This window comes from Mobula birostris, chromosome 9 (genome assembly GCF_030028105.1).
Source record: "Mobula birostris isolate sMobBir1 chromosome 9, sMobBir1.hap1, whole genome shotgun sequence".
In the NCBI taxonomy this organism is placed as follows: domain Eukaryota; kingdom Metazoa; phylum Chordata; class Chondrichthyes; order Myliobatiformes; family Myliobatidae; genus Mobula; species Mobula birostris.
The window spans coordinates 26,949,411-26,974,946 of NC_092378.1; the positions used below are offsets into that span (position 1 = coordinate 26,949,411).

Sequence of the window (25,536 nt, forward strand, 5' to 3'; positions counted from 1 at the left end):
CTGGAGAAACTCAGCAAATCAGGCAGCATCTATGAAAATGAATAATTAGCTGACGTTTTAGGCTGAGACCTTTCATCAGGACTGGAAAGAAAGGGGGAAGAATAAAAAGATGGGGACAGGGGAAAGAAACACAAACTAGGTGATAGATGAAGCCAGGTGGGTAGGAAAGGTAAGTGGCTAGAGATGGAGGAATCTGATAGGAAAGGAGAGTGCAACTCCCAGGCGAGATGAGAAATCTATCAGTAGCTTATCTCAAGCTCAGAAATCTATGGAATGCAGTATTTTCATCTCAATAACGAAAGGAAGCAGTGCTCCAATGATATTTTGTTCCTTTGACATTTCAGTGGAAAAATTGAACATATTTCACTTGCTTTTATTATAAAAATCAATTTCTCATTTGTTACAACTTGATAAGAACAGAAAAGACTTTGTACAAGGTGCTTTTTAAAAAAAACTCAGGTTACACTCTTAAAGCCCATTTTACATTTTGAGGATGTTATTAGGCAAATGGATAGGACAGACCAAATGTTGGTCATTAATATAAATACATCCTTGCAAAGCATTGTGTTACTGGGGTGGGGTGGGAGGAGAAAAGCTTATACTATCACAATACAACTGCCTCTTTAAGTAACAGCAGGAGGAAAATAAATGCATTCAGCAGCACCAGATCCTTCACTTCCTAACAAGGTTGCTCTTCTAGACACACCACCTTAGGATGTTTTTTTGTAACAAAATTTGGCACACAGAATTCTACTATCACTCAGAAGTATACCTGGAAAAATGAACCAGGATTCCTGACACCGAGTATACAGCAGCAAACAGTTTAAATATTGTCACATACAATTTGACCAATGCATGCTTTGATCAAAGTATTTTGTGAAAAATGTTAACCAAATTAAATAACTGAATTCGAGAAATCACATCTGATAAAATCAACGTAATTAAGATCCCTGTACTGGTCAGCCAGTAAGGACCTTTAAAAAGTATTCAGTCTTTGCTATGAATGTAATCATACACTACAGTATATAAAGCTGATTTCTGTATTTTGCACAGTACCTTAACTGATGGTGGAAAATTTTACATTTTAAACACGGAAAAATAAACTTATCTGGCCTATTACAAAAAAAAAATCTGAGATTGTCTTTACCCTTGTACTAATGTTTTATAGAAAAATAAAATGAGGCATAAAGTGTAATAATAAAACTATACATGAAAGTACTGTAAGGATATATGGACAGGCTTTACAGAAACTCTAATAGAAGGTTATTTTATAGCTTATAAATAGAGTATCTACACAATATGTGGTATAAAAATACACTCAGAACATTTGTGGGCACTGAAGTTAAAAGCTCATCGAGTAATTTAGAAATGTATCAGGGCATGCTTTGTATCCTTGGTCAAATAATTTTAAAGAAGTCACAGGTGCTATTCCACCATTTGTCCACATTTTCCTTCAGAACTGTGATGGTTTCCACTACAGTGAAACTTGGCGAGGTGATTTCCATTCTACCCCAACCTGACCTTTTGTAGCCAGGGTGAGAAACCATAACGAAGCACGTGGCAAATATCAATCAACTTCAAAATCTGTAGATTGGCTGACTGGATTTACTGGGAAAATTACACAATATTGATGCTGGCATGAAAAGAATCTCAGAACATGACTCTGCACTCAACTTTCCTTCCGTGTAGTATTGCTGAGGCAGCTTTGTACAACCGTATAACAAAGTCCTCGTGCCAGCTCTCTCTCACTTTGCTCTGTTGAAATTCTGTAATAATGTTGTGCAGCTTTGTTCTCCTGGTAGAAACTGAAGATGATCAGCATTTGTTGATTCTCTTTAGGCAGTGGAGATGCAAACCATCCCGAGCCCTGCGCCCTGTTAATCTATGTGCTACTTTTACCTTTACCTCTTCATCTTAGGTACAGTTGCTTCCCTGGGTTAAGGCATTTTCGTTTTGTGGAAAAAAGATTTTTCTCATTTGTACAAATTTTTACAATTTTTATGGCACAACCAGCAGGAGCTGTTAGAAAATATATAAATATCCTCTCTAATGTACAAATTGTCTGCAATTTCTCTCCCCATCTAATTTATTTTCACTGTACAAACCATGTCCTTAAGTATTTTTTTTAACCTAGTCTCTCCATATTAACAATTATTTACAGTGAGGAAAGAGGTGGTTTGTGTTCAGGAAGAGTCTGTACATGGAGAAGGAGGGGGTGGATAAAGATGATGTGAGTAACTCCTTTCTGTATAAGGAGATGGTGGGCAGCTTTCATAGTTCTCCTCAGCAGACAGGTATTGGCTCCGTGGAGTTGGGGGTGGAGGGAAAGGCTCAGAGTCATAGTTTAAATCGCTGTAACATTTTGTTGGAACAATCCTCCTTCCAGGAGTGTAGTCACTGTCACACACATCAGTACTGCAGGGTGTGGTGGGTGGAGCAAAATTTCGATATGCGTACGGTCTGTAGCTGTGGACAAGCAAATACATAACAATGTTAACTTATAGGTTTTGATTATTTTGATAGTACAAAAGTACAAAAATGGATCACACATACTTTAATTCACAAAGTGCTTCTTTACAAAGGTGACAAAAACAGGAGAGGATAAATACTTCCTGCAATTTTTCAAAAGAAAAATGAAACTCAATACTAGTAAAGGTACTGCAAGATACAAAAGTCACCATTTTGGTTCCCCTATTATAGGTGAGTAAACCTGGCAGGGTAGCTTATCTCTAAAGGTACACCGAATTAAAGGGGAGGTACCTAGGTTCTAAATAATACAAATTGGCACTAAGTGCTCTAAAAGTACCCACATCAAAGCACTCAATTTCCCAACCAGAGCTCCCACCAAAAGAATGGGCTGATTTAAAAAAAATTCTAACCAGTTTAAAGTGCAATCAGGGTCTCTCTCCCACCCATTAGAACTATTTATAAGGAGGGCTACTTTCACAGGACCCTTGGCATTGTTAATGATTCCTCTCATCCATCCAGCAATCTCTTTGACCCCCACTATCATCAAGCATTAGGTCAAGACCTATTAGGATGGGAAACACCTTCTTCCCCCAGACCACAAGACTATAGATCTCCCTGCCACCACCAAGTCTCATGATGTATGAAGCACCAGTAGCATTACACTCCTTACTTTTTAAACATATATCGCATATGCACCTTATTATTTGTTAATTTATATGTAGTAATATTACTTTGTGTTATGTGCGAGAGTTATGTATTGTGCTATGCCCTTGGTCCAGAGGAATGTTGTTTAATTTGGCAGTATACATGTGTATGGCTGAATGATAATAAACTGAACTTGAACTGTTCTCAGGATTATATAAAAGCCCTCATCACTGTCAAATGAAATGACATGGTAAATACCAAAATTACATTTTATCAAAAGCCAAGCAAATTTCCTTCATAACCCTCCAGAAGCTTTATACTGAAAGTGCAAGAGCAACTGCAAGACAATTACATTGACTTTGCAAAATTAACAGTATGATTTTGTGGTTAAGTGTCCTCAGTGAAACCCCATCTCTTTGTTCTCCATTTACCTGTATGATCTGTGAATAGAAGGGCTGTTTGACGAATAACCAAATTCCATGGTATAATGTGAACGCTCAGTAGCTGGTGAAGGTGGAGGATTCAGCATCTAGAGGAAGGAGGAAAAGAAAGAAATCCAGGTAAACATCTTACAAATATGAGGGATAAATTCCTCAAGTGTTGTGGCACTGGGTGGATTTTTCTCACTTTCATTGCTTTAGACAATCACACAATAATTCAGCATAGAAATGGGTCCTTTCAGCTCACCTCATCACTGCATAATGTGATGACAATCTTCAACTAATCTTGTATCCCTCTACTCCCCATTCAAGCATCTGTCCAAGTGCATTAATTGTATCAGCTCCCCTGGCAGCTCATTCAAGATGACCTCTACACACTGCCTGGAAAAACTTGCCTCTCAGATTTCCTTCAAATTTCTCTCTCACATCTCAATCCCATGCCCTCTCGTTCTAGATTTGCCTGCCCTGGGGAAAAAGACAATCTATTCTTTCTACACCCCTCATCATTTTATAAATCTCTACAAGGCCACATATCAAACTCCCAGGTATCAATCAGTAAGGACAAATGCTTTTATCCACCCTCTCATTATAACTACAGCTCTCCAATCCAAGCAAATCCTTTCAATACTCTCTATTGTTACTACATCCTTCCTGTCATGCAGCAACCAGAACTATGCCCAGTGCTCTAAGTGCAGTCTAACCAATGTTTTGTGGAGCTGTAACAAGTCATCCCAACTCATGCGGTGAATGATTCAGCCCATGTTTTGTCATCTTTGTTTGTCACCCTTTTGACTCGTTTCGACACATTTAGGGAGCTCTGGATGCAACCCAAGGTCTCTCTGCACACCAACACTTCTAAGGTCCCTACCATTTATTCTTCATATCCTACTAGAATATGATTTCCCCAACTGGATTAAGCTATATCTGTTACTGCTCTCCCCAAGTTTCCAACTGATCTCTGGCCCGCTGATCCTTAGACAACATTCTTTGCTAAGCACAACTCCAAATCTAGTTTAGTCTGCAAATTAATACTCATCCAGGTCACATACATTACAAAACAATCAAGTGTCCACCACTGATACCAGTGGCACATCAGTTGTTATACAGTTTCCCATTCAGAACAACCATCCACTACTACCCCCTGACTCTCATCACCAGGCCCATTTTAGATCTAGTTTGCCAAGACACCTCAGATTCTTTCTGCTTTAGTTTTCTGGACCAGACGACCACGCAAAACCATGTCAAACTCCTTACAGTCCACATACAACACGTCTCCTCCTTCATCAACTTTCTTAGTTACCTCCTCAAAATCCGATTTGAGACACAATTATCCCTGCACAAAACCATGCTCAATCTTCATCAGTCCCTCCCTTTCCAAATGATCGTAAATCTTGCCCCAGAGAATCTTCTCCAGCAACTTTCCTACCACTGATACAAGGTGCACTGCCTGTAGGTTCTAAGCTTATCTCAACTCATTTTCTTGTGTGCCCATCAAAACATGATTCTCTTACCACCCAGCTGCACTCAGGGTAATTCACAACAGTCAATTAAGAACCAATGTAATTTAACGGTGTGGGAGAAACGGGAGTTACACAGTGAGTATGTAAACTCCACACAGACAGCAATGGAGATCTGCATGATACCCAGGGTTGCTGGAGCTGTGCCTGCTGCATCACTGTTTCATCCTGCTTATAGATCTCCCTGTTTCCTTCAAAGTTAGCATCATCATTACTTATATAGATAGACAGATATACTTTATTAATCCCGAGGGAAATTGGGTTTCGTTACAGCCGCACCAACCAAGAATAGAGCGTAAATATAGCAATACAAAAACCACAAACAATAAAATGCAAGCTATGCCAGATGGAAAATAAGTCCAAGACCAATCTATTGTCTCAGGGTGTCTGACCCTCCACAGGAGGAGCTGCACGATCGATGGCCACAGACAGCAAGGCAAAACCTGTACTTTCCATGTTTGTAAATCGCCATATCACTTTTCTTGTCCAAAGGTTTTGAATGTTCAGTTGCTTATCAAGTTCATAATGTTATTTCCTAGAATTCAGCATTTCGGTCTATCCAACCAAATCTTCACATCCTCAGCAGAATAGAAAAAATTTACAATTGATACCTTATGTTCTCAACTAGTCTGCAGCGTCTGCAGCAGTAGCTCACATTATTCAACCCAGTTCTATTCTGATCTATTAAAACAGAGCTGGAGAATTATACCCAATGGCTTCATTTCCCATCCCCATACCATAACTGTCCTTTGCACCCCCCCATACTGCATCTGCTTCTAAGTGTAAAGCAACCATATCCAGTTCTACCACACCATCTGTATCTTAGCCAGTACATTGTTTCCAAATCAAACACCTCATCCAAAGGAGGAGGTTGATAAAGTTCCACCTGCAAAACACTAGGAAAATCAATCTAATTGTTTTGAGCCCCCTCACGAAATTCATTTATAGCTGCCAGCTTGACAGAAAATGAAGGACTCTGCAGAAGAGAAGCATTAGATTGATCTTACAAGGAGGTTAAAAGGTCAACACAAAATCGTCAGCTGCAGGGCTTGTACTGTGCAATACTATTACTGTGCGATACTATTCGAGGTGCTATGTGCTGCCCTTTTTAAAACATGGGGTCAACATCAAACTTCAAGTCTTTCGGTACCTCATCAATGGCCAGCTTATCTAGAAGGACAGAAATAAAGCAATCAGCTCAGTACTCTCAGACTTGGTGGGAGGTGGGAAGGAGAGTTGATTGACGTTGTAGATGACAGGCTGCAGAACAAATTTAAATGAAAGCTAAGCCAGGAGTTTGATGCTGTCCACCATATGCTAAGAGAGTACTAGTGCACAAGTGTCAATATTAACAAGAATCAGAGCATTGGAAGGCTGCCCTCTTTTGGAAAAATGACCTTATTTATAAGGTTCTGGAGAGTCACTAACACAATTTTCAGAATACAAACACCGCAGTTCAGAGGAGTTGTGGGAAAAAAAAAAAGAAATTTTGGAAAAAATTACAAAAATCTCTTTTGTACAACCTGGGAGTGTAAACACAGATTGTTAACCAAGGTACAGGAAGGTTGAAGATTAAAAAAAAATAAAGATATCTACTTTAGTTAAATTCAGTTGATCTTTAAAACACAGCGAGAGAAAAAAAATAAGTTAAAAATGAAGTTGTCTACTTACAGGAGGGAAGTATGTGCCTTTTGTACTTGAGGAACTGCTTGAAGAGGCCCCTGTAACATGAGCTCTGTCATAGGGAGGCCCACTGCTTCCACCCATAATGCTCAGGGAACTCATCACAGACTTGCCACGGGACATACCTGCAATTAAAGAAAACATAACCAAAAGTATTTGTGCAACTCAGCTTCATTTAAAATTCATTCTCAGAACGCAATCCTGATTCACATTCAGTACTATTTTATTAGTTTTTATTTTGTAAAAGACTCCCCACCAACCCTACTTTTAACTTAGAAGCAAAATAGAGTAAATGAACCCCAGTTATTACCCTGTTTACCCATTCACAATCAGAACAAGACCATTGTAAGTCCTAAAAAAATTTCTGATCAGATTCTGTTTTTAAAATGTAACTTCTGCATAAACTGCTGTATCACTACTTTATGTAAAAATTAAACTGTCCTTCTTGGACTAATGCTGCAAGCATGAGATTTCTGCTCCTCAAACTAATCATTTTGCAAAATCTTAGTTTATTTCACCCTGGTCTTACCTTCGGCTGTTTCAGCTTATACTATGGAATTTCATCTTAAAAACTTCACATCTCCCACAAATGCTTTAAGCCTTCTTAAATCTCAATTTCTTTGACCAAAGTTTCTAATAACTTCGAGACTTTTTTGTCCTGATAATATTCTTGCATGGTTGTAAGGATGTTTGGAAATGTTGGGAAGTAGTTGTTGTTGACATGCAGTGTATTACTGAAGAGGAACATTACCACAATCAAACAAAGAGCGTGGCACCACAATGGTCATTGCCTGCGCACAATGCCCTTGGAGCAGTCAAGACAAAGACATGCAATGATCTTAGTACAGTACTAAGTGCAATAACGGCAAAAATTAATGCTGGTGTTCTTAAAACAGGTACAGGTGATAAATGCAAATTATGTATAAACTATTAAAGTTCAACTGGCTACAAAAAATGTAAGCTTATTAATACAAAGTGCTGCATAAATTTGCTAAATAATTATAATTTCCAAACATTATTCCCACAAAGGCCATGTTTAATGAGGAGGAAATAGCTCTACCTTGCAAAGATCCTGGAAGGGAGTTAGTGTGTGGTACGTAGCCTAGTGGCACGGAAGCAGATCCACGCACTACAAAATCATTTGTCATCGTTTCTCCATCACCTTTCATCCGTGGACATAGAACACGCTGACAGATAAAGTACATGGCTCCAATGACAAAGACAGAGAGGATCACACCTATAATTGAACCAATTGTGTTTGTAGGTTGAGGGGTGGGTTCCTCGGTGGGATCTGCAAGAAATGAAACAAGAAGTTAACTGCGGATTTGCCTGGCCAGCAGATCAAGGGGGTTTAGTTGTTACATCAGATTGTGAATAAATTGTTAATTATGACAACTGTGCATTGAAATGTAAAAATATTTTTTAACTTCATGTAACTTTATCATAAATACACTCATGGCAAGAAGCAAACAAAATGAAAAGCCAATCTGTCCAGAAAAACTGAAATTTACTGTGCTCCAAATTTTGTCAATTCAGTATGACAAGGGCTCAAAATGAAAAAAAAACATGGACCAGAAAGTTTCTCACAATACTTTCAAACATTCAGCTGGATAATGTCATGGGGACTATGGGGTACCATATCAGAAGGAAAATGTACAAGGGGGAAATTCAGAAATTTGTTTATAATGAAGCAAAGCAATTTGTAGTGATCTTTCTATCTTTCTCTCCTGTACCCAACCTGCAATAATTCACCATAACTCCCTCTCCAACAGTTAAATCTAAATTTTAATGTGCTCAAATTGTTATCACTTAAGTCAGTTTCTCTTTCTTCATTCACCTTAGCCCCACTACTTCGATTTTTAAATGATTTTTGTTACCACTGTACCATATTACTTATAATTCCGTAAACCTTCTTAATAAATTGCTCCAATAACTGGGACTTGAACCAAAAAGGGAGTAGATTAGTCATGAGCTTTCTGTGAGTGAACTCCAGGAGTACAGCACACGTTGCAGGATCTACTTAATCTTACTTTCTCCGATGACAGAACCCAAACCATATCTGTAAGAACGTCAAACTTTGCTTCTAATTGCCTGACAAAATCTCAGCATTTCTCAAAAAACAGTACACAGCCTTCAAACCAAAAACTGCCAAAACCAAAGTCAAAGTAGTACATTTTGTTTTGCTGTACTGTGTAACTTCATCTGAAATGGGAGAGGAGGAAGAGAATCGTTCTTGGTTTATTGAAGTAAATTTGGCTGCCATTTTCCAATTACCATAAAACAAATTTGTATCCAAACAACTAAGAACCAAGTTACACAAATAAATAATTTGGTGAAAGCTTACAGCAGGCAACTTCATCTGAACTGTCGGTACAATCACTGTTACGATCACATCTTTTATGTTTGGGAATACACTGGCCGTTGGTACATCGGAATTGGTCCATAGGGCACAAAACTAAGGGGGAAGCAGAGAAAAAAAGATTTAACTGCGCCGAGCAGGAGTAGTAAAGAATTTCAGAAATGGTACATCTTAAAAGTACAAAGCAATTTACAGAGAGAAGTCAATTTTGTAATGTTTTCCCAATCAGCTGGAATTACCATTAAAGTAAGAAAAGTGACATGGCCAGAAAGTTAGATCGCCCATTCACTTCTGTCAATGTGCACCAGCACTACCAGTATAATTCTGGAACCAGATGCTAGAGGTTACCACGCAGAGGATCTACTGAGCTAAATCTTGGAGCTACAAGACAAAGTCCATGGGCCTTGAATTCTGATGACACTGCATCAATTTTGGGGCACTGAAGCTTTCAGCACCGGAGTATGTGGCACACTCTCACCAGGAGCAAGATGCACATTATCTGCTGTATTAGTGAAGACAGAAAAACAAAACAGTATCCAATCCTCTGCAGATAAAAAAAAAAGAAATGGAGCCCACTTGCTAAATATTATGTTGGGGAATCCAGGCCTAAGTATCACCTAACCATTCCTTAAAAGAATTGCTACAAGTTTTCACTAAGATAAGTAGCTTTTAAAGAGAATACATGGATGTGACACAGGGAAGAAAAACATGGCTCTTGCCTTCTCCTTTAATATCTACTTGGATTATTTCTAGCTACTTCTCACAAACATTCCCCAGCCTTCCTGTCAATCACCCATTTTCTCACCCTCACCACCACCATTGCTCTTCAAGAGAGCCGGGCACTACCATGTCCTATAAATCCATGTTGTCACAGGCAAGGAGGTTGCATTCTACTGGTGATAAAGAGGCCCAAGGCCCATTATTTGGTGGTCCCCAAGGGGAGCTGTTGTTCCTAATTTATCCGTCCGTGCCAAGCCCTGAAACTCAGGAGTTTCTTAGCTATGGTTTCAATTCTGAAAAGCAACCTTCTGCTTTGCCACACGGTGGCGCAACACAGCTAAATAACCCTCCTCCATCCCCCTCTTGAATTTTTCATTTCCCTGAGAAGCTCCATCAGTCTCTGTAACTGCCACAATTCCCCAGAGAAAGTGGAGATATCACATTCACAAGCTTCTTGCTGTTGACTGTTCACCAATTTTCTCTCTACCTTCTGATATTCTTTCTCCTCCCCCATGTCTTTTCAACAGCACCATAAATAGCAAATTTAAAGAATGCACCTGTACTCGCTCCAAAATATTATTCAGATTCTTTCAAATTATTTTAATGATTCTTATATGGCTTCCTTAGTGATTTAGCCTATTCAAAACAATGAAAAGACAAGTTCTAAAGACCAGAAATGTCCCAAGCTGACTGGTGATTACCAAAGGTCTCACCACTATTGTGAGACCTCAGATAGAGAACTAAGCAATGAGGTTTTATTCCAGTTGTTAGTTACCGACTTCCTCAGAATTGCACGCACGTGAGCAGCATCAGGTTTAGCTGCAATATTCTTCATTCGATGAAGAACCTACAAACCACATAGATGCCAATAGAAACAGAACTGTCACCCTACAAGTGCCAGTCTCCTGGTAGGTGAAAAGCACTCTAAAATGATCAAATACCTTCACATTTCTCTTCATCAGACTTATCTTGGCAGTTGGACTCTCCATTGCATCTGAAAACAGCGTCAATGCACTGACCACTGGCACACTGGAACTGTGTGTCTGAGCACACAGGACAATGCTGCTCATCACTCTGATCATCACATTCAGGATACCCATCACAGCGCCAATCCAGCGGGATGCAATCAACTTCACCAGTGGTACAGGTGAAATGCTCAGGTGAGCAGGTTGGTGGTTCTATAACATACAGGCAGAGTTCATAGTTAACTTTACAGGAGAGGGAGAAAATTCAATTACATGCATAAATCAATTTTTCTTTATCACGTCAAAGAACAAACAAACATTTCATATAAACATTATTGCTCAGACTGAGAAACAAGTTAGCATCTTTGATGATTTTTAAATCATAATTTGCTATTTTATTCAAAGTACACACACACTTCCTTGCAATCAAAAGTTGCATGTGGCAATTTGAAGAGCCAACATTGATAAACTGGGACCAGAGGAAGAGGAGGTCCAAAGATAAGGGGGGGTGAAAAAAAGAAAGCACTTGCCTCCACAGGACAGCTCATCGTGAAGCAGCATCAGATGAACTGGGCACGAGCAGTGTGCCGTACCATCACCCTTCACGATGCAAATATGAGAGCAGCCACCATTATCGTGAGCACACGGATGCTCTGCTGCAATACAACAAGTTACCGGTTAACTTGCATCAAAATGAACGAACAAAGTTGTCAACAAGAGCATCACAAAACAGTACATTTAGGTAATCTGTTTGATGTTGATTGATGAATAAATATAGGCCAGATTACTTAGAAAAAAAATCTATTTTCTTCATAATCGTTCCATAGATCATTATGACTAGTTCAGAGGGTAAGAATGTCCTTAATCTATGTCAGTACTGCACTAGGATACAAGCCTAGGGCTTTGGGCTCATGTCTCTGGTGTAGGAAATGAACCCACTACTAATTCATAATGCAAGGGAGCAACCATTTGCATTAGCAACAATGGCTAACAATTAACAAATAAAACCCCTGTGCCATCAGCAACTGTTAAGAAACACAAATCCTAATTATTCCAAAAGCTAGTTACCTTGCCACTTCCCAATCTCACATTGTTAAACTAGCAATCAGAAGTATCAACATTAGACATAAAAAGTTACACTGCCCTTATTAAAGGTCTTGACAGAATGTATTTCTTTTTAGGACAATATCTTGCTTTCAGATATAGAATAATGGCATCTATTGAAATTAATTTAGTGTTGAATTTATACCTGAACCATTTCCTTATTCAAATTGATGGATGTTTCACTCACATTTGGGCTTCTACTGCGCATGAGTGCAGTAATGGCTATGAGCTGACTTTCTTTGTGCTGTATATTGGATATGTGATGATATCTACAGAAAAGGACTTAATGGTGAAGTCTATTATCCCCAAACAGCAAAATATTATCTAGTTTTCAATTGTTCTGCTTCCAATTTCGTCCCTTTCAAATTTTCCTTGTGGATTTCTATTCAGAATTGGCGCAGGGACTGATATAGTTTTGAAATTATATTAGATCCAGCTTTGATATTATCATACCATATTCTTGCAGATCGAGTTCTTTCACAGCGTGAATGTCACTGAGCTGGGCTATACGTGCTTGAATCTTTGTCCGACCATTCCCATTTATCTTCTCAATCCTCTCAATCATCTGCTGTTGTCTGTCAATCCAGTACAAGTGGTTACCAAATATAGTCAAACCTACAGGTTGAAGGATGTTGGCATCTTCCAAAACAACCCGATTTGCACCTAAAAAGCAAATTTAGAAGGTTTCACAAAACAATATAAATTTCAGTCCTTTTTAAAAAAAAATCCAACAGCAATGATGTTTATGTCAGTGACATGCCACATTTGTCTAAATGGGAATTACAAATGTTAAAATATTAAATAAGCAAAATCACAGTTGTATAACATGTCATAGTCACAGAACACAGAAACACAGCCTTTGGCCAAACTAGTCCATACTAGCCAAGATAACCATCCAAGCCAAATCTCATTTACCAACAATTTGTCCATAACCTTCTAAGCCTTTCAGTCTAAAAGATGGTCCTTGTATCTCGAGCTTAGTGTGTCTGTATCTCAACATGTCCATTTGTAGTGAGGGTAGCTGGTGACTTCATACCCGGTGAGATAGGGACATGCCTATCCTAGCACGTGAACTCAGTTCCACTCCATCAGGCTGGGCAGATGAGATCTACAGTGAGATACAATGGCTAGGGAGGCGGTACTGCAACATTCCTCGGAGAACAAGGGCAAAACGAGGCACAGAAGACATCACAGTCATCCACTGCAACCAAGGAAGACCCCAGTTTGTGACACTTGTTCGTACCACTATTTGGACACGGACTTCTGAGTTGAGAGAATAGAACTGCCCCAAGTGCAACGGCCTTTCCACTTTAAAAACTCTCCTGCACACGTTTCCTGTCATTGTCAGATGCAGCAGACAACCAAACAACCAAGTCAAAAGCAGAGTGTGAAAGGATTATCTAAACTTTAACAAAGCTGCTGGACAAGTTGCACAGCTTGTATCAAAATGCAGGATAATTTTCCTGCGAACATTTTGCCACATTAACTGCATGAAGGGAATGCAAGCAGTTCTGGTGGCAAGGACTTTGCTGCCTTGGTTAATGACTGATGGATTTGTGTTAAGTTAGTACCTGCAAGCAATTCTGACAAAAGCTCTTGGCCCAAGATGCTGAGTTTGCCCCCCCACCACCAGATGATGCCCAGTCTGCTAAATTCCTTCAGCAGTTTGTTGTAGCTATATTTTGAAATTATTGCGTTCCTGCTGCCATGCAAAAACTGAAAACACGTGGCTAAACAACAATTTTCACTTCTGTTTAATGTATTTCAATAGCACAGACTTTGGAAAATATTCGTAAATCCACTATCCATCACAAGAGATTACATCAATGTATCAAACTAAGGGAAAGATCAAATTAACAAGGGAAAACTTTCAGCAATATCCTTAAAATTTATTCCTCATGAATCCTCCAGAGAGACAACAAAAACTTTGTAAGCATTAGTATCACCCACATCATTAGCCACTCAAGTTAAACAGTTGGAACTATTTACTCTTCAAAACATAATCTAAAGCCTACCCCAACCCATTGCAAGGTGAAATGTTGCATCACATTATGTAGTATAATGCTAAAGCTTCTCATTATGACAAGTAAAAATTACAACAGTAACTTGACCAAAGTCTAGCAATGAGATTGTTGCATGTGATGCAGACAGAGGGAAAGGTTAACTTGCAAAAAAATTTCTAAGTTTGCAATGGGGAAAGTGAAAATCTCAAATAATCATTCCAATTAATTTGGTCAATATACAGTTACCTCTTTCCACTCCTTTCGGCATCATGAAACATAACAGTACTTATCGCACAGTAACAGCATTTCAAATACGTCAATAAAAGCACTTTCCTTATTTCCCTCCATCCCTTCCCTCCTTTCCCAAAAGGATTCCCAGAAACATTTTCTCTCTACCTGATAAATCACTGCTCTCAATGCGTCGGAGATCAGAGTCAGCCCAAAAGAGCTTGCCAAGCTTGTTGTCGATAGCAAGTGTAACTGGTTTACTTAGCCCACTGAAAAACAGGATCTCTCGCTCTGTGCCATCCAACCTGGCACGCTCTATTCTTGGTGACCGATCTTGAAGATTGGTGAAGTACATGTACCTAAGAGATTTTTTTTTGATGTGCGTTGAAGGGGAGAAAAAAAATGGAACAATTTAGTATCATTCTGTCCAAAGCTGTTCCCTGTTGAAAGTTACGTATGTGTCAGAAGTCAAGAACCAAATTTTAATTTTACCCTCTCTCTGGATTTACAACAATTGCCCTTGGTCTGTCTTGTTCTCCATCCAGAACAACACCAATTGGTTTTCCATCCAGACGTGTAACATTGATAACATTGGTTGCCTCACAAGTCCAATAGATGTACCGGCTGTAGATATCAATGCTGAGGTCATAAGCCTGCATGTCTATGTTTTGGTTGGGAAGTGTGCTGGTCACAACTGTAAAGCTCTGCAGCAGAAAACAGTAACAAATTGATCTTTACCATAATCTGTCACAGCTTCTATTTAAAAAAATGTAAAACAAAATGTTTTTATTATACAAGAGAATTAATTCCACAAATACAAGTTGACTTTTGTCTGACATTTTGCGCAGATTTTTGTGTTAGATTGGTTTCAAGGTACTTCTTACTTTATCATAGATTTCAAGTGAGAAGAATCAAGATGTCACTGCATGCCTATGTGTCTGCATTGAGAAGTATTGTTGAGCATTATTTTAATACGAACCTGACTTCCATCTTCCTGTGCTCGTCTTATGACATTTTGACGAGAATCGATCCAGTACAGGTGTTTATCTACAGGATCATAATCAATAGCCCTGACATTTTTCAGACTGTGAATGGGAAGAATGATATCTGGGCTCTGCTGCTCATCAATAACCATTCGATTGATTGCATTCTTTTGGCTGAACAGTAAAAACGAAGTTGGAGCTGCAAAGTTATAATTTTAGTGTGTTAGTTTCGATTGGCTAGAGTATACTTTCTAAAGTGGGCAAGACAAAATAACTTACATAATAACATGCTTCCTTTATAAACTAAATTTCCCATCAACTTTATATCTTTGAAATGCAGCTTTAAAAATGTCCTCAAGCGGTGACCACGAATTAAACAGCACATAAAATGAAGAAAATTTCCTCCAGAAACTCATAGCCCTTGAAAATGGACAAAATCCACAATTTTTTTTAAAAACCATAAGCTGCAGATTCTTAAACATATTCCCTTGTATAAATTCTTTAAATAAAAAAAACCTGATTTATAAACAGCATCTTTACTTAATTTAACCTCCCAAAGAACCTGTATTTGTGCATGTTCCTTCACCTTGCTGCTGTCAGCCAGCATACAGTTCTTATGAACTCAACGTCCTTGCCTCCTCCCCCCACCACTGCAGAATCCCACTTTACTAACTTATGAAAACTGCGTTAAAACACATTGATTAACCCCCAAATTTAATGGTACTATTATTATGATGCTTACGGCTGCACGTCTTGTTGTCCGTGTTCAAGTAGTAGTGAGCTGGGCAGCCGCAAACATAACCAACAGCTGGCATCGCCAAACACAAATGCGAACAATGCCCATTGCTTGAAGCACACTCATTCCATCCACCTTGCCTTGAAGAATGAAAGACCAGGATGTCCATGACATAATCTAAGTGTCCTTGGATGATGGTGCGGTTCTGGCCACTAGTTTTGTTGGCCCGCTCGATACTGCGGCGGCTCCAGTCTGTCCAGTAAATGTAGTCTTGGTACTGAGTTAAGCCAAATGGATGAGGCAAATCATCTGCAATAACTTCACGATCCAGACCTGTAAGAATACAAGTTATCATTGATAAAAACATTTTACAGTAAGTATATATTGGATTCTTGCCTCTAAAACCACACCAGACCAACTGAATATATAAAATATACCCAGGTACTGCTTATATCTTAAAAAGCATTTAGAAATGCCACTGAAACACTCTTAATATAATCAGTAATATGTAAAGAATAAAGCTTATATTGAATTCCAGATCAATAGTCTGTTTCTGCAAACTTAACTCACCCAACATATTGGAGGATTCGATCAAACTTGTATCCAGGTCTGTCCAGTACAGTCTTCGTTCTGCATAATCAATAGTTAGTCCATTGGCTCGGCCAACATTTGGCACCAAAGTGATACGGCCTGTTCCATCCATGGCAGCTCTGTCAATCTTTGGTTTACCACCCCATTCAGTCCAATACATAAACCTATGAAAATACATACTTGTGAACCTCCAGGTAGTAAGCAGGCATTAAAAAAATATCTCTGAGGAATGCAGCACACATTATTGAATATAGAAAATAATATTTGTGATGGAGAGTAATGCATTGTTGAATGATGATGGACTGGAGATAGTATCCACTGCTCCATTGCAAATTGTCAGTGGAATCATGCTTGCCCAATTTTAATTCCTTTCTATAAGCAAAGCATTGGTAAATCCTTCAGAGCAAATCACCAGGGGATTTTTAAAACATCCTCAGTAGTAACTTTGTATGTAAAATGCTCTCACCAGTGGATGTACCAAAACTGTACCCATCAGTACATGTTACTTTTAAAACTACAAATATTAAAATATGCATTGGTTATATAAATAACTCAAAACCAGAATCAGGTTTATTATCACCAGCATGTGTCGTGAAATTTGTTAACTTAGCAGCAGCAGTTCAATGCAATACATAATAAAGAAGAAAAAATAAATAATTACAGTATACGTATATTGAACAGATTAAAAATTGTGCAAAAACGGAAATAACTATATTAAAAAAGTGAGGTAGTGTTCATAGGTTCAATATCTATTTAGGAATCAGATGGAAGAGGGGAAGAAGCTGTTCCTGAATCGCTGAGTGTGTGCCTTCAGGCTTCTGCATCTCCTACCTGATGATAACAGTGAGGGAGAAAGGGGCATGCCCTGGGTGCTGGGGGTCCTTAATAATGGACTCTGCCATTCTAAGACACTGCTCCTTGAAGTAGTCCTGGGTACCTTGTAGGCTAATACCCAAGATGGAGCCAACTAAGTTTATAACCTTCTGCAGCTTCTTTCAGTCCTGTGCAGTAGCCCCCGCCCCCATACCAGACAGTGATGCAACATAGAAAACCTACAGCACAATACAGGCCCTTCGGCCCATGAAGTTGTGCCAGATATGTCCCTACCTTAGAAATTACTAGGCTTACCTATAGCCCTCAATTTTTCTAAGCTCCATGTACCTATCCAAAAGTCTCTTAAAAGACCTTATCGTATCCACCTCCACCACCATTGCCGGCAGCCCATTCCACACACTCACCACTCTCTGAGTTAAAAAAAAAACTTTCCCCTGACATCACTTCTGTACCTACTCCCTAGCACCTTAAACCTGTGTCCTCTTGTGGCAACCATTTCAGCCCTGGGAAAAAGCCTCTGACTATCCACACGATCAACACCTCTCATCATCTTATACACCTCCATCAGGTCACCTGTCAGAATGCTCTCCAAGGTACATCTACAGAAGTTTTTGAGTGTTTTTGTTGACATACCAAATCTCTTCAAACTCCTAATGAAGTATAGCCACCGTCTTGCCTTCTTAATAGCTGCTTCAATATGTTGGGACCAGGTTAGGTCCTCAGAGATCTTGACACCCAGGAACTTGAAACTGTTCACTCTCTCCAATTCTGATCCCTCTTTGAGGATTGGTGTGTGTTCCTTCCTCTTACCCTTCCTGAAGTCCACAATCAGCTCTTTCATCTTACTGACTTTTGAGTGCCAGGTTGTTGCTGCGACACCATTCCACTAGTTGGTATATCTCGCTCCTGTACGCCCTCTCGTCTCCTTCTGAGATACTACCAACAATGGTTGTATCATCAGCAAATTTATAGATGGTATTTGAGCTATGCCTAGCTATACAGTCACTGGTATAGAGAGAGTAGAGCAGTGGGCTACACACACACCCCTGAGGTGTACCAGTGTTGATCGTCAATGAGGAGGAGATGTTATCACCAATCCGCACAGATTGTGGTCTTCCAGTTAGGAAGTGGAGGATCCAATTGCAGAGGATGGTACAGAGGTCCAGGTTCTGTAACTTATCAATCAGGATTGTGGGAATGATGTTAAATGCTGAGCTATAGTCGATGAACAGCATCCTGACATAGGTGTTTGTATTATCCAGATGATCCACGTCCGTGTGAAGAGCCATTGAGATTGCGTCTGCCGTTGACCTATTGTGGCGATAGGCAAATTGCAATGGGTCCAGGTCCTTGCTGAGGCATTAGTTCAGTCCAGTCATGACCAACTTCAAATCATTTCATCACTGTAGATGAGAGTGCTACCGGGCGATAGTCATTAAGGCAGCTAACATTCCTTTTCTTAGGCACCGGTATAATGGTTGCCTTTTTGTAGCAAGTGGGAACTTCTGCCCGTAGCAGTGAGAGGTTGAAAATGTCCTTGAATACTCCTGCCAGTTGGTTGGCACAAGTTTTCCAAGCTTTACCAGGTACTCCTTACCAGATAGTTCATCTAGTTCCAAAAAATGCTCAAATTAATGCTTCAAAATAAATAAATAAATAAATAAATAAATAAAAGCCATTAACAAAGCTGTTTGGAAATTGCAGGCCATCACTTTACTAGCTGTTATGAAGTTAAGTGTTCTTTAGGAAATCTTAGTCTTACTTAAGTTTATCTTACCCTTCAGCGGGGTCCAATGCCAAAGCTCTGGGGCTGTCTAGGTCTTTCCACACCAATACCTGTCTGTGCTGTCCATCCAACCTGGCAACCTCAATTCGATTAGTTCCAGTATCAGCCCAGTACAGGTTCTTGCCCAGCCAATCTACTGCCATTCCTTCAGGGTAATCAAGCCCAAATTCCACAACGTGCTCCAGAGCACTCCCATTCATAAAAGCTCTGCTAATGGTCTGTAAAACAGGAGGGGTATTCCAGATTATTTGCCAAAGCAGACAAAGGATGTGAAAGACACAACTAAGGCTGTTATCTCTTATCTGTTATCAATTAAGGCATGGACATAACAATCATATTCTTTAATCTGTTTAATCATATTCTTAAAAATCCACCTTTACCGGCAAACGTAAATATGGATGACTAAATTTCTAATTGAAGCAGCAGAGTGGCAACAACCATTTGGGTGCTGGTTCCTTCTGTTGCAAACTTCTGTTGTGCCCAAGACAATAAAGCTTGTTGACAACTATCCCGACAGTCCCAGGACTGGACAGGAACCACCTGCGCTCAGTCCAAGCATAGGTACAAGGTCAGAAGCCACAGTCACATTGTTGTCTTATGGGCTGAGCTTAAGACATGGGGACTTGGGGGGGGGGGGGGGGGTAGAGAGAAAGAGGGTCACCAGGAAGGCAAAAGAGAGATCTATATGTCTGGGTACTGGAAGAGAAAGTTTGCAGGGTTGTGATAAGAACACGTCCTCTTCAGGGTATCCAGTCTTGGTCACTGCTAGGACAACAAAGTCCAATTCCCCAGCACTAGTTCACTAAGATGGACATTATCGCCTTCAGCCCCAATACAAAAATGTCACGGGTTTCTGCTCTGCAGGGTACAAATGAATTCTGAAATGGCGAGAAATGAAGGAATGGTTGTTATAATGCCTTTATTATTGTGAGCAGGCCTTTGAATTCTATAATACTGAAAGAAAAACAGCTTATGCAATTGGATTTCTCAGCATGACTTTAAAATATTCTTTTATATACACCAGAGGTAAAAGAAAGCAACACATGGTGACGCAATTGATTTCTAGTCATCCCATCTTAAAAATTATTTTGATTTTCAGACTGAATTATTTAAGATAATAAAATGGTACAATCAAGCTCATGGCAAGCTTTGTCTAGTACCAGATTTTCTCCCCAAACTGCTCACACTGATAAGGGAAATGTACATCCTTAAAAGTAACCTGTTACTATACCTGTGTATATTATCAAATGAGATCTTTAAACAAAAGGAGCATTTCTCCTTCCATTTGAAGATAATTTCTGAAAAATACATACCAATAATCGAGTGCATTATTCAGACCCAGTTTTCATTCTCCTAGTGGTGCGAGTTATTTTTATATTTCAGCTGCAATTACTATTCCAGCAGCATCCTGCGGGAGCCCATTAGCCCTGGCAGCTCAGAGACACCAGAGGAGCAGCAGTGGCAACAAGACTTTTCATACCTTCAGGCTAATATCTGTCCAGTAAATCCGGTTGTCAGTCACATCGAAATCCAGAGCAGAGGCTTCCTTTACCCCGGTTAGTGGAATAGCCACATTGTTATTGTTCGTTTCGAGTGAAATCCTTCTGATGTCCGCTCTCCGAGAGAAGAGGAGGAAAGCTTCTGGTACTATGCAGGTTTTCATGTCTCTGATGAGCTCCAAGCCTATTGGGCAGGCACATCGCACACCCTGAGGCCTGTACAAGCACAGATGACTGCATCCACCATTATCTTCTGCACATGGGTTGGTACCTGAAAATATATTAAACTCATGCTAGTTTGCCTGCAACCGGATATTAAATCAGGTACATCAAAAAGGAGTTTTCAATAAATATTCAAGAATAACGAGTTTCAACAGCAGCATTGTCCCTATTATCTGATACAATTCCCTGTGGTTTTCTAAATCATTAATCTTTTAATACACGTGTGACTGGATTCTGTAGAACTGCTCAAGTGTCATCCTACAAATGCAACACTGTGGAGGATTTCTCACAGAAAATCCAGAGGATGAATAAATTTCCTTGTAGAATTGTTTTATACAATAGGTTCTTCTCCAGATAAAATGCCTATTGGGTTAGCCTTTCAGGTAAAAACAGAAATAATATTCACTCTTATTTGCTGTTGCTTTTCCCCAACACACCAAGTTCAACCTACCCATAAACACTTTCAATAACTCAAAGCTTGAACTTGTAAGTTCTATTCAGTTACCTTCTCCCCGATTTATTTAATTTTCCAAATTACTTTAATATGCGTTTTGAACATATCGAATCACTACTCAGTGGTGAAACATTAGCCTGAAAACTAAGAATATGAAAAACCTCATAGAAAATGTAGAGTTGGCTACTTACCCAAGATACGATGAACATTTGTGGCCTTCAAACCCATCAAGTCGGGCAGTTGGTCAATGATGATCTCTCTCTCAGCAGATGTTTTGTGAACGCGTTCAATGCTACGTCTTTGCCAGTCCGTCCAGTAAATGTAATCACCCAAAAGAGTAAATCCAAAGATGTGCGGTAACTTATCCTCCACAAGGACCCGTCTACCAGTGCCATCGCAGTTCATTACCTGTTTTGTTTAAAAAAAAAGATAAACTTGTATTCGATACTACAGTACATAATTGTAAGAAGAATTACAAAGATAGGTCTCAAAAATTCTTGCCGGACATGTGCCAGAATTCTCTTAACAGAGAAGGATATTGAATAAATCTAAATATTTCCAACAAGAGGGTGAGAAATTCCATGAGAATTGATGATGAAAGAATATTTTAGATCTCCCTCAAAGCCAATGCATTAGATATCTCTTCAAAGATCTACTTGCTTAAAAGCATGCTAGTTTCTAAATTACTTCACAGGAATATCTTCTGAAAGTCTTGAAGGTTCTTAAGAAAACACAAAAATATACAAATAAGTTTTAAATATGGAATGCAAGAAGAAAGCTCTCCAACATGAGCCCCTTTACATTAAATGATTTGCTACTGGAACCAGCACAATGTGGCTGGCTATATTCTTCTTATTCTTTCATAGTATGACAGCTTTGCAATGAATAATGCAATATTTCAAGTTTGTCATTTGACTGTACATATACAGTTGCATGCAAAAGTCTGGGCACCCCGGTCACTCACTTAGCTATTCACAGTAACAGAAATTTTGACCGGGGTGCCCAAACTTTCGCACGCCACTGTATACAACTGAACGAAACAATGTTCCTCCGGACCACAGTGCACCCACAAAACAGATACACACGCAGCACACAGAACAACATATTACAGCAAGTTAATAAAATATAATTCAAAAATGCATAACGTGCACAGCACAGGCGAACAGTGAACTGATTGCTGTCCTAGTGACGAGACCTCGGTGGCGGCAGGGTGTTCATTAGTCTCACAGCCTGAGGGAGGAAGCTGTTACCTAGTCTGGCAGTTCTCATCCTGATGCTCCTGTACCTCCGTACTGATGGTAGTAAGTTAAAGAGATTGTGGGATGGACGGTAGGGATCCTGGACAATGCTTCGGGCCCCTTGTACAAAATGCTTCTGGTAAATGTCACGAACAGGGGGGAGGGAGACCCCGGTGATCCTTCCAGCAGTTTTCACTGTCCCCTGAAGGGTCTTGCAGTTACAGTGATACAGCCAGACTGGACACTCTCACTGCTGCTCAAAGTTCAAACTACATTTATTACCAAAGTATGCATATATTATACAATCTTGAGATTCATGTCCTACCCAGCAGCTACAAAACAGAAACCCAACAGAACCAATTAAGAAAAAAGAAAAACAAAACACACCATGCAAACAATAAACACAATTCAAATAGCACTCTGAACTGCAGTCGACAAAGGGAATCCGAGGCCCAGAATTCGGCACGGAGCTGAGTAAACGTCACAGAGCAGTGAACTGAACTGGCCTATTCTTCTTCACAGGCCCCGACACCCTTGACATTTTCATTCTGGCTCTGTGGCTAAATTGACATCCAAACATCGGGTTCAATCGCTTCAATACGATCTGAGGCCTGGACCCCAATGCCTCTTTTTAGCCTGTACCTGACCTTTCCGATTCCAGGGCGGTGCTCAAATCAGTCGAACAGAGTCTTCCTCGCTCTTGGCTACGGGCCTGCTGTCTCACCTCATCTCGGCTCTCATACTGAACCACCTCCAAGTGCAAAGGGAAGTTACAGACCACTGCTTGTGATGATTGCTTGCCAGAAAAAGTGTGATCAACAAAATATTTTGTTGCTTTCCTTGTTTCATCAGTGACCAGCCAGAAGTTGCTGATATTCACCAGCGCCATCTCAAACCATCACCTGTAAAATGGAGGTGAGGAGCGTTACACGTCTCAAACGCCTCAGAAAGCGTAGACACTGTTGTAGTGAGCAGGTGTTGTGGGTCTAGGTTAGATCGTGTTATATGTCTACCAAGGATCACTCTGCCATGGACATGTGCAATTGCATACTTATTCGAGCTCAAATCAACTGTAAAGCAAGCAAGGTAATCCTACTGGGTATTGCAAATATGTTTCAGGATTGTGAACAAAAGAGCAGCTTAATAACTAACATTAATTAACCCATCCTGTGCACTTTCAAACAGTTTCCAGATAGTTTTATGTATTGACTGCATCACTGCTAATCAAAAGCTGCCAAATGAATATTACAATATTTGGTTCACCTGAACAAAATTTTCATTTGCAATGAACTTGTGAAAATTAACTTAAGTGTAGTTCTATTTCCATTTTGTTTTGCAATTATGTTTTTCCCTTTACTTTTGTTTTGCAGCTCAAACTTCTTTCATTGTCTAAGCAAATTTTTACTCTGCTCAGTGGGAGCTCAAGGACAACCCTCCTAAATACTGTGGAAAAACACAGAGCTAACTGATGGCTAGAATCATGAATTATGAGCTAGAATCAACACCTGCCTCAGGAATGACCTGGACCCACTGCAATATGCCTATTGTCACCATAGGTCTATAGCAAATGTGATCTCAATGGCTCTCCCTGCAGCCTTGGATCACCCAGATAATGCAAACACCCATGTCAGGATGCTGTTTATTCACTATAGTTCAGTGTTTAAAACCATTATTCCTACAGTCCCGATTGAAAAGCCACAGAACCTGGGTCTCTGTGCCTCCCTCTGCAACTGGATCCTCAGCTTCCAAATTGTAAGACTACAATCTGTACAAATTGGAAATAACATCTCCATCTCGCTGACAGTTAACACTGGCGCTCCACAGGGGTGTGTGCTTAGCCCACTAATCTACTCTCTCTATACCCATGACTGTATGGCTAGGTGTAGCTCAAATGACATCCATATGTTTGGTGATGATACAACTATTGTTGGCATAATTTCAGATGGTGACAAAAGGGCATATGGGAGCGAGATTTACCAGTTAGTTGATGGTGTCTCAGCAATGACCTGGCACTGAGTGTTAGCAAGACCGAAGAGCTGATTGTGAATTTCAGGAAGGGCAAGACGAGGGAACACAAACCAATCCTCAGAGGGATCAGAAGTGGAGAGAATGAGCAGTTTCAAGTTCCTGGATGTCAAGATCTCTGAGGTCCTAATGTGGAAGCAACATATTGAAGCAGCGATAAAGGCAGCAAGACAGCCAACTTTATTTCATTAGGAGAATGAGATTTGGTTTGTCAACTAAAATACTCAAAGATTTCTACAAATGTACCATAGAGAGCATTCTGACTGGCTGCATCACCGTTCAGTATTGGGGGGGGGGGGGAGGGGGGGTTGGTCCCGCAGAAGTCCAAAGTAAGTTGCAGAAACTTGTAAAGTTAGTCAACTCTATCATCTGTCTTAGATGCCAATTCTGTTCAATAGACATTGCAGTGGAATGGTTACCAAGCTCAATAGTATCACAACCCTGCCTGCAGTGTTAAGAAGTGTATGGTCATGCACCTCAGTAGAAGAAATTAAAGGGCTGATGGAGAGCGCATAGGGACTGGGAGTCCTTGTGCAGGATTCCCCAAAGGTTAATTTGCATGTCAAGTCTGTGGTGAGGAAAGCAAATGCAATGTTAGCATTTGTTTCAAGAGGACCAGAATATAAAAGCAAGGATGTAGTGCTGAGACTTTATAAGGCACTGGTGAAGCCTTACTTTATTGTGAGCCATTTTGGGCACCTTACCTTAGAATGCATGTGCTGAAACTGGACAGGGTTCAAAGGAGGTTCACAAAAATGGTTTCAGGATTAAATGGCTTGTAATATGGAAAGCATTTGATGGCTCTAGGCCTGTATTTGCTGGAATTCAGAAGAATGAGGGGCGATCTCATTGAATGGTGAAAGGCCTTGACAGAGTGGATGTGGAGAGGATGTTTCCTATGGTGGGAGAAACTAAGACCAGAGGACACAGTCTCAGAATAGAGGGACATCCTTCCAGAAGAGAGATGAGAAAGAATTTATTTACCCAGAGTGGTGAATCTGTGGAATTCTTTGCCACAAGCTGCTGTGGAGGGCA

The 25,536-nt window shown here is 39.9% G+C and overlaps 1 protein-coding gene across 1 annotated transcript in view; it reads right to left on the bottom strand.

Moving 5' to 3' along the window:
- Window positions 1-371: 371 nt before the first annotated feature.
- Window positions 372-25,536, bottom strand: part of lrp6 (low density lipoprotein receptor-related protein 6) — a 147,347-nt gene continuing 122,182 nt past the window's right edge. Inside the window, exons 9-24 of the mRNA XM_072267652.1 lie at window positions 21,430-21,646; window positions 20,544-20,833; window positions 19,055-19,281; window positions 16,423-16,607; window positions 15,859-16,185; window positions 15,113-15,315; window positions 14,626-14,837; window positions 14,302-14,492; window positions 12,356-12,565; window positions 11,329-11,454; window positions 10,775-11,011; window positions 9,099-9,209; window positions 7,815-8,045; window positions 6,743-6,879; window positions 3,546-3,643; window positions 372-2,466 (exon numbers count right to left, since the gene is read on the bottom strand). Coding sequence (XP_072123753.1) covers window positions 2,184-2,466; window positions 3,546-3,643; window positions 6,743-6,879; window positions 7,815-8,045; window positions 9,099-9,209; window positions 10,775-11,011; window positions 11,329-11,454; window positions 12,356-12,565; window positions 14,302-14,492; window positions 14,626-14,837; window positions 15,113-15,315; window positions 15,859-16,185; window positions 16,423-16,607; window positions 19,055-19,281; window positions 20,544-20,833; window positions 21,430-21,646 — 3,285 coding nt within the window. The 3' untranslated portion in view covers window positions 372-2,183. The remainder of the gene's footprint in view (window positions 2,467-3,545; window positions 3,644-6,742; window positions 6,880-7,814; window positions 8,046-9,098; window positions 9,210-10,774; window positions 11,012-11,328; window positions 11,455-12,355; window positions 12,566-14,301; window positions 14,493-14,625; window positions 14,838-15,112; window positions 15,316-15,858; window positions 16,186-16,422; window positions 16,608-19,054; window positions 19,282-20,543; window positions 20,834-21,429; window positions 21,647-25,536) is intronic.